Raw genomic sequence first — 13,193 nt, 5'->3', positions numbered from 1 at the left:
TAATTGCCTCTAATTGTGGTAATTCTGTTATCTTACACGTTTCCTCTGATCTGATAAACTGGTCTGATAAGGAAACCGATGAGTTAATGAATGTAGAATTTTATCAGATACATTGCAATTAAAATGGCTGTTACTTTTTTAGGAGAATTATAAAGAAGTGTTCATTTTGCAGAAAATAACTGTACTGCCACCTATAAAACTGCACTGCTAAAGGATTCATCTGTTGAATCAAGTAAGGGAAAGCTTGCACCTTTACTGTGTGTTATTAACTATTCATCTGCTTCAGTGGGCTACAGAACATGCTGGAGCTTTCTTAAATTTTTTAACAGCATTGTAGGCTGTTAAACAGCTACACTGAAAGCAACATATGGCTGTATTTCAGTAATACAAATGGGACTGTATGTACTTTTATGAGTCTTTTATTCATCTGTAGAATTTAGAATGGGCCAAACAATCTGAATTCAAGCCCTTCAAAATTCAGAGAAGTTTCAGTTTCAATTTTGTCCTGAGCACCACCTCCAAAGAATGTATATTTATGTCTGTCCAAAAGTCCTTTAAATGTAGTCCTTTTCAATAACGTCCTTTTTTTTCCACATGAATTTGGAGAAGGTGGTCGTAACCTAAATTGCAGCTATCAGAATACGTGTTTTCTGTTATTAAGTAAGGAATACATTTATCCACTGCAGTACATTAATAACTAACAGATTTTCAGTTATACAGTGTTAAGGTCGTTAGAGAACACATCAGAGCAATGAAACCCAGTCTAGATCAGATTGTGAATAAAGGCTTTAAAGAAACCATATTCTCGCAGCAGTGCCTGAGTGTAAGCATGGAGGTGTCTAAGCATCTGATGGAGTTGTGATTTAGCAAAAGTATAAAACAGCATCAGACTTAAATTAGGGAAATAAGAATGCTATCAGAAAGAAATAAAAAATTCATGTTTTCTCCATATTAGGTATTGGTATGATTGAGTGTAATTCAGTGTTGGTGTCTAACTCGATGTTGCTGCCCATACCACAAGAAGAATATGGAGCAAGGAGAGGATTTTCAAAGGAGGACCACATTAAAGACCCGTGGGATAGGAAGGAAGGCTTAAAGCTTAATTTATTAACTTAGAGGAGGTTTAAAAAATGTGTTTAGATGCTTAAATGAGGTGAAATTACTGGGAATGGAATTCGGTTTCCAAAACTGTAACAAAGTCCTGTGGTAAGAAACTAAAATTAGACAGATTAAACCTTGAAATAAAGCAAGTCATGCTTACTGTGAGGGAAGGGACGTGCTGGAACATGTTACCAGTGAAGACAGGGGACTCTTCATCATTTGGACTCTTACATATTAGTGTGCTCTTTCACTGAAGGGGGTGAAGTTATGTGGCCTGATCAGGTAAAAGCTCAGGCTAATTTCAAGTTTTCTGGCTTTGAAATTTGTGACTGAATCCTTCTGCTACTTTATTTGGGGTCTTGAAGAAAACATGATTCTTCAAATTAACCTCAACATGTTTGTAAAACTTGCATTTTTAAAGTAAAATAGTACTTGCAGTTGATTATTAAGCTTCAGGAGGTGTTTAGCACTTTGCCTTCAGGGGCTCAGGAGAGAACTTTTGCCTCCTGTGCTCGACAGTTTAATGGGTTCTGGGGTTTTGGTGCTGGCTTTTGGATAGATTTTATTGCTTTGTAATGATATAGGATGACAAGAGATTTAACAAGGAATTAGTATATAGGAATAGGATTGAGGAATTGTGTATAAATGAAGAAGATCTTGTTACCCTGGCCATGCAGATGTTATCTACAGTAATACGGTACTTCTATGATAATTCTTAAAGTATGGGATGGTTCTGTGGATATATGTATTGTACCATTGCATTCTGGGCCAGTTACTGATGCTCTCTTAGTATACTCAAGAATCCATGAATGAATAGCTCTCAGAAATGTTTGTCAGAGTTGTGACTATAAATTGTAATTTGAAATGTATTTAAAAAAAAAAAGTATCAAATCAGGTATCAGATCAAGGCTGATAGCAGTAGTAACAAAAAACTCTAAAACCACTGTTGTCATATCTTTGCTTTAATAAAGCGTCTACTTTTCCTACAGGTGATGAATTTTGCTCGTGTTTGAAAGCTTTAGCAAAAACCATACTTGCCAATTTTAGGTTTTGCTCCGGTGCGATGAATACTTTCTCCATTACCTTTTTTAAGCAGGTGTCAAAAAACCCCCAAACCCTTGAAGTCCCAATATAGGAGTAAACATATTACTCAGTGAAGACCACCACCTGCTTTGATGTAACTGGGTGGTGGTGGAAGGGGAAGCAAAAATCTGAGCAAATGGAAAAATCACTGTACATGCTGTAAGCATGTGATTTTGGAAATAGACCTTTTTCCCTTCATTAGTGCCATTTCTCTTTCTCTTTGACTTACTTAGTTCCTGACTGTGTTATGATAATTCTGTTAGAAAGGCCAGTAATTATGGTCAACGGTTAGTAATGTTAAGGGTGTTCACATAAATGACTATAATTCTCTTTAGAATTTTGACCTTATCTGCAGGGGAGAATTTACCAGCACTGGTAGAATTTAAATTGGTTTAGTTCAACTTGATTAAATTGCATGGTGGACACTGTTACTCAGAATACTCAATCTTAATTTGGTTTCCCTTCATTTGTTTGAATTAAACCAATTCAGGCTACATATTCTGAATGAACATTCTTTTACAGGGATGTAATCCACTCTAATTTGATATAAATTTAGATCTCAAACTAATCCAGGTTAATTTTTCTCCAGAGGGGTCTGTTTTTGGAGTTGGTTTAAATGTCAGAATTTACAATTGAAGCAAGAAAGGCGTAAATGAAATATGAAAAAACCCCCCACAGATACTGTCATGTCAAACAAACCTCTGTCTTAAAAGCCAGGTTGTTTAAGCAGCAGGTTGTTTTTTAAAAAGCATAATTTAGCCCAGTAGTAAACTTGGCATTTATCCACATGGAAGGGCATATTGTTAATTTAAATGAGAATGGTTGTACCAATTTTGCATACCATTTGTGTGTTGATTCAAGGAGAAAAGAATTTTTCACTTTTAATTTATGCTATTTTGGAAGTGATAGAAATAAACCCAAAGGAAATACACTTCTGAAGAGTCTTATCATTGGATAAGAGTTTGTACAAAGAGTTAACACTTGTATAATTATACCAGTGTAGCAAATAAGCACAATTCTAGAAAAGCTTCAAACAATTGAAATAAGCTTTTAATTGGTTGTAGTAGTTGCTAATGGGAGCCATTATGGATGAATTAATCTCCCAAAGACAAGTTTTTATATGGCTATATAAAATTCGTTTTAGAGGTGATTGCCTAAAGCCAGAAAGTTAAAAAATTAAACTGATAGAGTTGCCCAAGACAAGTTTTTTTCCCTTTAGCTATTTGTACCCTGACATAAACCAACAAAATTGTACTTTAGCCATATTTAATCATAAGTAATCCTAGCTATGTGAAACACATTGTAAAATGTGGAATAGTCTGTATGCAGTGCAATAAATTAAATTACCATTCTGATTTAAGTATTTAGTTTTAATTTTGTAATTTTTTCGTTAATATTACTTTAAGCTTATTATTATATATTACTATTAATTACTTAACCAACTATTTAGTAAATATTAATTATATTTTAAAAGTTATTAAAATTAAATTTAAACGTAATTATGATTTACAGCAATTTGAAACTGCCTGCAGAATATAACTCTGAAAATGTTTATATTCACTAGTACTATTTTGAGATTGGGCTTGGAGGTTTGAGAGAGAGCAGATTAAAAAAAATAAGGAAGAATATACTTGAATTTCTTTCTGTACTGGAATTTGTTTGGCTAGAATTCCAAAATAAGTCACTATGGGATACAAAAACTAGTTAAGGTGCTAGGTGAGAAACACGACTTTTTCTGTATTTCATGTTATTCTGTTAATCATTGAGATCCTACGTTCTGCTCTGTTTCTGCAGTCACTGGTTAAATGGAAGCCACTCCTGGGATCTGGATGGTTTCTACTGACCTAGACTTTGCATAGCAGCACCATCGCGTCAGGAGGTTGCAATGAGTGGAGGAGGGGAGCAGCCTGACATCCTCAGTGTAGGAATCTTGGTCAAAGAAAGATGGAAGGTGGTGAGTATGCCTTCCTGCAATTCTTTTTCTTCTTTAAAACATGTTTTTAAAAAGAAGTAGTTTGTGCTTTGAAGTCTGTTTCAAAATTCTTGTGAGATGTATTTTGCTTAATGCTTATGTTAAATGGTGAAAGGACTTTAAAACCTCTTGTTTCTCTTATCCTACTTTAAAAAGAAGTTATATGGATTTAAGGTGGGTTTTTTTCTGGTAAGGACCTAAGAAGGCTTTTAAATCCTAACTTAGTGCCTGTTCAGAGTACAACTGGAAGAGTCCTGTTACTATATTGAATCTGATCAGCCAGTGATTATGTCAGTCTGTTTTGGAAATCAGTCAGGCACCCTCTTGAAACTAGTCAGATTGTGAGATTTGTTACTTCTTATAGGAAGGTCTTTCAGGCCCTTGCTGCTCTTCTAATTAGAAATGATTTTTGTTCATTATATTTTGTAGCATAGGTTTATTCCTGGCTGATTTGTATCCATTTGATTGTGTGCCAGTATTGGCTTTACCATAAATAGCTCTGTTCCCTTTTGGTGTTCGTATCCTTGATTTACATCTAGAGGGAAATAGTATCCATTTGAAACTCTTTTTGCTGGGAAAAACAGGCTGAGTTCTCATAGTTCCTTCTCCATTCCCCTGATCACTTTAGAATTTTTTTGCTTGTGGATTTTTTTTGAGATTTAAAATAAAAAAAGGAAAAAAAAAAGAAAAAAGCACCACTTCTTAATAGAACATATTGGATATCTCTGTGTGTTTAGTAGGCTGTGAATGGATACTGAATCACTATTTTTTGCATCATCTTTGCTTTATGTTACTCCCATATTTCAATATTTTATTTAAAACTGTGAGACTGAACACAGAAGATTCATCATTTCAAATTCGTATAGAGAAAATAATTTCAACTACCTTGTGCCCTATCCCTCGTTTAAAAATGTGGGAAGCTGATACTAGCTTTGTGTAGGAAACCTTTATATTTCCTTTTGTGTAAATAGAACCTAAATGGCTGTCTTTGGAGTGTAAGTATTTGTAAAATATCTTCTTATATTGCATCTCAATATTGCAGTGAAGTAAAAACTGAAAGCATAGTCTTGAATCAGATCGAATAGAAGAAAATAGCATTATAAATAGATAACAGTATACTAATACATCACTATGCACAAAACTACTCAGTTGTCTGATATGTGCAACAGTAGTCCTGTTTTCTTCAGGTTTATTTTCTTTCCTATGTAATGAAGAATGATGATCAGATCGGTGTCTTTTGGAAAATTTTGAGAGTAGGCTGTTGTTTATCTCGTGATTATACATTTTAACTTGTACATTTTCCAAATCAAGCATTACAGGCAGATGAGTGCCAAATATTGTCTGTGGGTAACTCTTCAATTTCTTAATTTCCGTAGCAAACATTAAAGATTTCTTGATGGCATCTAAGGCAATATACTTCTTTCTGAATTCAGGATTGCATTGGACAGTCTGCCAGTGGAAGAAAATAGCATGCAAATTTTAGAAATTCCTTGGTCCTTGACACACATATATATTAATATAATTAATACTTTTCTGTTAGGTTATGAAGTATTGAAGTTTTTTGCTAGTGTTCTTGAAGCAGTAGAGTACTTAAAAATTCCTTGTGTAGAAAGATGAGGTGGTATAAACCAGTGGACTTTCAAGTTTTGGTGACAATGAGTACTGTCCCTAATTATCAGTAGTACTTCTGATTGTTCCTTGTGGAACTCTCCCAATATCCTGCTTTTTTCCCCCTGCATTGAAGAATGGCAGCTCTGTAGTATGATTGCATGAGATTATTTTGTTGTAACCAGTTTAAGAAAAAAAAAAAGTACACATTCTGGAAGTTATGTAAAGATTTGCAGCTGAAATGCAGTCTCAGAATTTTTGCTGTTCAGGACCTTGGTCTTTGTAATCATGAAAACATGCCTGGAATTTGTGGACATGAACATTTAAAAAAAACTATGCTCAATTAAATTTACTTTTAACCTAGACGTTCTTCAGGGTGATTCTATTTTGAAAAGTAAGCATAGAAAAGACACTATAAAATATTTTTATAGTGACATCCTCCCTCTCTACTGGTCTCTGTATCTATTAGCATTTGCTTTTATCCTCTGGCGATGCCTTTTCTCATTCCTCTTTTTGCCTTTGAAACATCTATTACAATCCTGACTTGGAGGGACATGATTGTAATGATAATTGTTTTTAGGCAGGTTTAAGAACATCATTCACTATGTAGCGTAAGTGAAAATACCAGGATAAAACATGTTGGAAATTGTATACTTTAGACTTGAAGCATACAAAGAGATAGGAGTGGAAGAGAGGATGGAGAGAATGAGTCTGGGGTGTGAGATGCTGAATGCAAAGAAGAGAAGCTTGAAACTAATGTACGAAATGGGAGAATGGTGGTGCAGGTGTAAACGAGGGCAACATGGTCCTTGTCAAGGTAAAAGATGTTGAGCGTATGTGGCAGGAGGCCAGTATAATTTGAACAGTCAACTCCTGTCTGAACTCAAAAGCAAAATGCAAGTGAACAGAAGGTGGAAGCAGGGATGAGCTGCCCAAGTTTAATATGGAGACATTGCCTCTGTGTGTTGGGATGAATATATAGGAAAGCCAGAGCTCAGCTGGCAGTTGAAACTGGTGAGGGATGTGAAAAGCAATGAGAAAGGCTTCTACAGGGACATTGGCAGCAAAAAGAAGACCAAGGAAAACGTGGGCTCATTGCTGAATGTGGTGCGTGACCCAGTGACAAAGGGTGTGGAAAATATTTTTTCTGCAATCAGAGAGGTTCATTTGTGCCTGGAATTGTTGACTGATGTCGTTATTGGATGTATGTTAATGATTCTGGCGTACTTTATCTGAGGATAGAAATTGATCTGTTTATTTTATTAGTGTGGTGGTGTGTTTGGTTTTGTTTTGATTTATTTTTTCTTTAATTTTTTTTAAGCACACAAGCAGAAAAAAAAGCCTTTCAAAGGTAGTCTTTCTCAGTCTGGCTGTTTCTCAAAGCTGGTAAATGAAGTTATATGATAAATGCTGTAAGTTTGTATAGGGGTGAGGATGGCTGTGTCACCTCTTTCCTTTTCCCCTCTCAGCTTTTTCACCATGCATTCTCACTGTCTCCATTGTGCTTGTACTATGCTGAAAATTTATGTGCTTACGCTGAAGACTACAGTCAGATCAATGTCTATGTGGCATTACCAGACCAAGAGGTGGAACAGAAAAGTGCAGACTTAAAATGGCCAAATTAGTCATGAAACTACATCTTCGAGAGAGATACGTAGATACGCACATACTTTTTTTTTTAAATATATATACATATATAATCCTGTTTAAAACTTGCTATTTTTCCCAATATTTAGATGACAGATCTCTTTCCTTTCTGTAAAGACTAACACTGCATATGTTAAATACATCTGAATGTAACCAAGTTATACTGAGTATTTCATGGGACTTGAAAGGTTTCTATTTCTCATGGTTTGTCATTATTTCAGAGTTAACCCTAGACTCTTACCTGAGTAGTACCTTAAACAAGTCATGTCCGAAGACACAAACTTCTTATTCAGGATTTATGATACTCTGTACCTGAACTTCAAGAACAAGTTCTTGAAATGTGTAGGTTAAAGAGCAACAGGCTTAAGCCTGTGTTGGTAGTATGCATGTTACACTGCTTCAGAGAAAGTATACAGCCTGTGGAGAAGAGGAGATTGCATTTGCTAACAGCTAGTGTGCTTGTTAGAAAGAAATGAACGTGTGAATTTGCAGTCAACAGGTATTGCACTAGAAGCAGATATTTAGGTGGGTTAGTTCTGTAGGTCTGAAGATGTGGTGTGCTGTCTATCCTATGCACCTTTTTAAAATGGGCAATGAATTGGCCAGAAGTGAGTAACGTAGATAATGCTACGTATCTTGGACCATATTTTCCTCAAGAATATTGAAATAGCAGTTGCTTGTGATGGTAAAAGACCTTCAGGACAGAAAGTGCATGATGAAATACTGAGTATTGTTGTAATCATACAGAATAAAAATTTCATGCGATATGACTTGAAAAATGCAAGTAGACAATATGAGTATTTTACCTGTTAGCTTCTTCCTTATTCTTAGGGGCCTAGGCTATTTTAAAAATTGTTTTTCTTTCTCAGTCAGATGGCTGATTGTCTGGATTAAGAGACATTAGATTTATTTTCAGAATCTGAAGATAGGTCAGCACATTGCTGATCTCTAGATCCCTGGAATGTTTAGATGACATTTAATACAGTGTAGTCATATAACCTTAGCAACTGTATGTTTTCAAATGATATTTAGAAAACCATGTCAGTTCTTTCAAAGTAAAATAACAGTAAAAATACAATATTGTGTGTTTCTTAGGGTAAGTTCTTTTTGTCTCCTTTTCTCTTTTATTAACTTTAGAATGGTAGCTACAGCGGAGATCACCATATGAAAGCATTACGTGAAATAACATTGACATTTTTGATACTGAAAACCAGACAAGTCTCCATTCCCTGTGAACATTTAAAGCAGAGTGAAAACACAACTATTAATATTTGCTCTGAATGTAGAGCAAACTAATTAATATGCCAGAAGCATTCTTTTTACCTCTTCCTAACACAGATGAAACTTTCAGTGGTGCAAGTTTCTTTAGTATGTCTGTTAATAAGAATGGTATTGGTGAATGGAAATGTGAGTAACATTTAAAATATATAGTCAAACTTAATCATAGCCTTTTCTTATCATTTATGATTTAGCTGTTATGTGTAAGTCACTGCATATAATAGAAAATGCTGTCTCTTTTCCGTAAGTCCAAGAACTTTTATACCTTTAGTATTCAGTGTGAGTATTTCCGAAAAAAGAAGAAGATGGCAAGTTTTAAAAAAAAGTCACTGTGCATTTGTATTTGAAAGTCTCTGGGTAGTATGTGACTATTTGAGAAAAGACTTTAGCATGCTGACTTTGGTCAGATTCATGCTGGGAATGCTAGTGCACTCTTCTATTGTATTAAATAGAAGTTTAGTGCAGATGGAGATCAGGTGTGTTAACTTGTTTTCCTAGGATTCTCTTCCAAACTGTGGTTAACCATACCTTAGTAGATTATTCAGTAGCTCTTTTATGTACTGAAGGATACGAGTATGTTATTTTAAAATCTATTAGTAATACAACAGCGTTTGCAGTATGGCAGGCAGTACAAAGAAGTGTTGATGTCTTGTTTCCTTTTTTTCCTTCTCCCATCTTTTAAATCTGTTTTTGTTCTTTCTTTTTTTCCCAATACAGTTGAGGAAAATAGGAGGCGGAGGATTTGGAGAAATTTACGATGCACTGGACTTGCTTACTCGGGAAAATGTTGCACTGAAGGTCGAATCAGCTCAGCAGCCAAAGCAAGTGCTGAAAATGGAAGTAGCTGTGTTGAAGAAATTGCAAGGTAGGGCTGTACCCTGGATATGCCAGAAGTAGAATGTCAGTGTATCTTCTTAAAAAATCATTATAATCTCTATTTAGTCATAGTTTCAGTAAATATTCCCCATATTCTGCAGGTTATTGCTAAATGGTTATTAAAAGTGGAATAGAAGCTCTTTCAGCTTCTGAACGTTTTGCTACAATGGACCTTTTCTTTGAAATGGGATGGCATGAAAACAAAAAGAACAACAAAAAAAATTAAATTGCTGCAAATCCTATGCTCAACTGTAGTTTATTCTGGATCTGGATCTTCTTCTTACCTTTTTTAGCTCTAGACTTTGTTGTTGTTAGCTATTTATTTCCCCTTCTAAGATGGTCTCTTTTTTTCTGTACTATCTAGCACTGAATATTTGTGGGTCCTTCACATAGCATCCAGGATAAGAATATTTGTATTTCTTTGCCTTTGCAAGTATTGCCAAGAATAATTCTAATGTTGAAATGGGAAACATATTTCAAAAAAAACCCACACAAACAAACAAAAAAACCCCCTTAAAATACTGGAACTTGTAGAAAAAAAATTATTGGCATGTAGAGTCCTGAAATACTTTTTAGGGTTCAGGTCCTTGACCATTCAGAATCACAGCTTTGAATAGTCACTTTTGATGTACCTTTAGATACTTTAATGTCTGAAGCTATCAGTACAGAGAAATATGCAATGGCTTCTCTTCATTCCTTTTCACAACATAAGATTATAAAAAGAAAGTTTAAAGGGTGACTTTCTTCTTTAAAAAAATTATTTTGAATCTGGAACATTTTGACTAATACATCCATCCCTGTCAGCAGCCCGATTTTTCTAAACTGTTAGTTGGAATAAAACAAAATCTGCGTGACATATGGTGCTGCCTAATCTGCTGTAAAGGTCACATTGCAGCAGAAATTGACAGCCTCTATAGATTTAAGAGGGCAAGCATGTCACATGTTGTAGTGTTAACAAACTGTTCTTATGTTTATATCTTTTTAATGAATTTCACAAAAACGTAGTATTATATAGTTGAGTAAGAAGATTCAGGGACTGCATATTAGCTTTCTTTGAATTTTAGAGTTTCTAGTCCAGAGATGAATAATAAATTTCAGTATTACCAATCGTACATTTAGAAACCATTTGTCAGGGTTCTTGAAAGAAATTATCTTAAAGATAGTGAGTTTTGAAGAAACAAATACTCTGTAACTCCTGGGTTTTTAAATGCTTGGAATTAATTTTTCAAGGTTTTTGTTGGTTTTTTTTTTTTCTGCACACGTGAGCTTGATTCTATTTTTAACAAAACCCAGAGTCTTTAAAATGGTATAGGTGAAGCAGCTAAAGTAATAAGAAAAATAGTAATAACTGAAATAAAATATTGGAATTTGGTAGCACTACAATGCCAATGATAGGTAAAAACATAGCTTTATATACGACTGCATAACTGGAGTGCCTTATAACTTTCTACTGTGAATTTAAGTATAGTGAAGTTTGAGTTAAGATGTTACAAAAATGCTTTTTTCTTAGTAAAAACTTCTTTACCTTTTGAAGTATTTTTGAAAACCAAAAATGTTTGCTGAAATAATAAAAAACTGATTTGTGAATAGTTGCCATAGGGCCTTACAGAAGTTATAATTTTCTCATCAGTCTTCCTTTGGGAGTGTAATTCCTTTAACAACACAAGTCTTCCTGCAGAAGAGTCCCTCTGGTTCTACTGAATCATGGGAAATGCCCTCTAGATGAAAAGAACAGAATAATGAAACATCTGAACAAAAGATCCACTGAGGCAAATAATCCAAATAAAGATCTTTCAGTTATTTATTTTCTTGATATTATTTCTCTGAGAAAACAATAAATAGAAGTTTTTGTATAACTAGAACCTTGATTTTGTATGAGATCTTTACAAGGAGCTCTTTTGACAACCTTCCTTATAAGAAAACAATCTAAATATTATTCTTTAATTTTTATCTCTTCTTATTCTCTTGCACAATTTTTAAAAAAAAACAAAACCAGAAGTTGGTGATTCCATGATAGTAACACTAGAGGTGACCTTTAGTCATTGCTGTGCAAGTTCCACATTACAGTGTAACTGTTCTGGTTTTAGGTAGGGAACATTGTAGATGATCAGGAAAGTGACTACTGTAAGAGATGGGTCAAGGGTGAACCTTTTGCATATATTGAGATTTATAGTTTGCACAGATATGTAACTTTATTTTTACATGCATATATTTTTATCCATCCTTAAAGGATTTTTATTAAATAAGATATGGTAGAGACCATTTCATGTTTTACATAAAATCTTGGCTCCTAGGAGCCATTTCCATTGATTTTTCTACCTTCCCAAGTTTTCAGTATGCAAGAGCTAAAAATTTGAAGCAGAGAGAAAATCAAGAAAAATGGACAAAAACATGGAGTAGAAAACAACTTTATCATTGCTTCTTGAAGAATATTTTTTATTAAATGCTTCATTTACCATGTAGAAATTTTTCTTATTTTTGACAAGTTCTTTTTCATGCAGATTCAGAGCAGGTGAAATTGTAAATGGTTCTTTTAGGATATTTTTGTGACAGCCTTCTAATAGCGTACATCCTCTGAGACCAACTTTTATCTTGCTCTTGTATCCCTCTTTGGCATGTGTGTGTGTATATATATGTATGTATATAATTACTATCCTTTTCTCAAAGGGCTTATGTTCTCTTACTTTCAAGGTGTTCTAGTTACCTTGGACATAAAACAGAGGAAGGAATATAATTGTCATGAAAATCCTATTTCTTGCAAATATTTGGAAGGTTTGATCTATGAATAGTATGTAATGAGACACAGTGAGCTGACAGTGTCATTCAGAATTCTCTTGATGTGTGGATCTGATTTTTTTAAAAAAACATATTTATTACCACGTACAGTTTCTGGGAAAACTATGAAGAAATAGGCTTTTAGGAAAGAATTAAATAAATAGGTGTAATATGTCTCAATCCAGCAAAACGGCTCTTCCAGTCTTTACTAGAGCTAGGCACATTCTCAAGGTTGTAAACATGCTTTCGAGTGTTTCTGAATTAGAATCTTATTTCACAGAAACTGTGAAACTGAAATGAGAATAGCTGTTGGCAGAAGTGCAGGGATGTACTATTTTTTTATTATTTTTGCTTTCAGAAATTTTGGAAATTAAGACAGTGTGGTCATTCATTGCAGGGCTGAAATGAGTCATAACTTTGTAGGTATGCAGTACAGTGAATAATGAAAAACTTCAAAGAAGCTCTTTTAAGACCCTGATCAAGCAAAACATGCTTAAATATGTGAGTAGTTGTATGACTTCTCAATTATGAAGGAGGAGTATGTTCACTGATACGGCCATTTATTACAGCTTAGTCATCAATTGTATCTTTGATTTTTTTTTTTTTTTTTTTTATCCCCCCCCCAATGATGCTGTCTTCTAATTATTGTTGTCAGAATACTGTTTAACTCTTTAAGCTCTGTTTTTGGTTTGTTTTTTTTTTTTTTGTTTGGTTTTTTAAAAAACAAGAAATCTGCTGCAACAGATGGTTGTTTTGTTTAATCATGTTGTTAGGCCATCTGTTCCCACAGTCAGATGGGAGAAGACAGATTTATCACATCTCGCTCAGTGAGAGTGAGACTCACTCAGTTGGT

At 34.3% G+C, this 13,193-nt stretch overlaps 1 protein-coding gene across 3 annotated transcripts in view; it reads left to right on the top strand.

Annotated features, from left to right (window-relative positions):
• Positions 1-13,193, top strand: part of TTBK2 (tau tubulin kinase 2) — a 100,320-nt gene that overhangs the window by 23,131 nt on the left and 63,996 nt on the right. For all 3 annotated transcript variants that reach the window (XM_076344692.1, XM_076344690.1, XM_076344691.1), the window contains exons 2-3: positions 3,979-4,138; positions 9,407-9,554. In XM_076344692.1, coding sequence (XP_076200807.1) covers positions 4,070-4,138; positions 9,407-9,554 — 217 coding nt within the window. In that variant the 5' untranslated portion in view covers positions 3,979-4,069. The remainder of the gene's footprint in view (positions 1-3,978; positions 4,139-9,406; positions 9,555-13,193) is intronic.

This window comes from Aptenodytes patagonicus, chromosome 7, assembly GCF_965638725.1.
Source record: "Aptenodytes patagonicus chromosome 7, bAptPat1.pri.cur, whole genome shotgun sequence".
Lineage (NCBI taxonomy): Eukaryota > Metazoa > Chordata > Aves > Sphenisciformes > Spheniscidae > Aptenodytes > Aptenodytes patagonicus.
The sequence above is the reverse complement of the archived record's forward strand: the minus strand, read 5'-3'. Positions and strand labels throughout refer to the sequence as shown.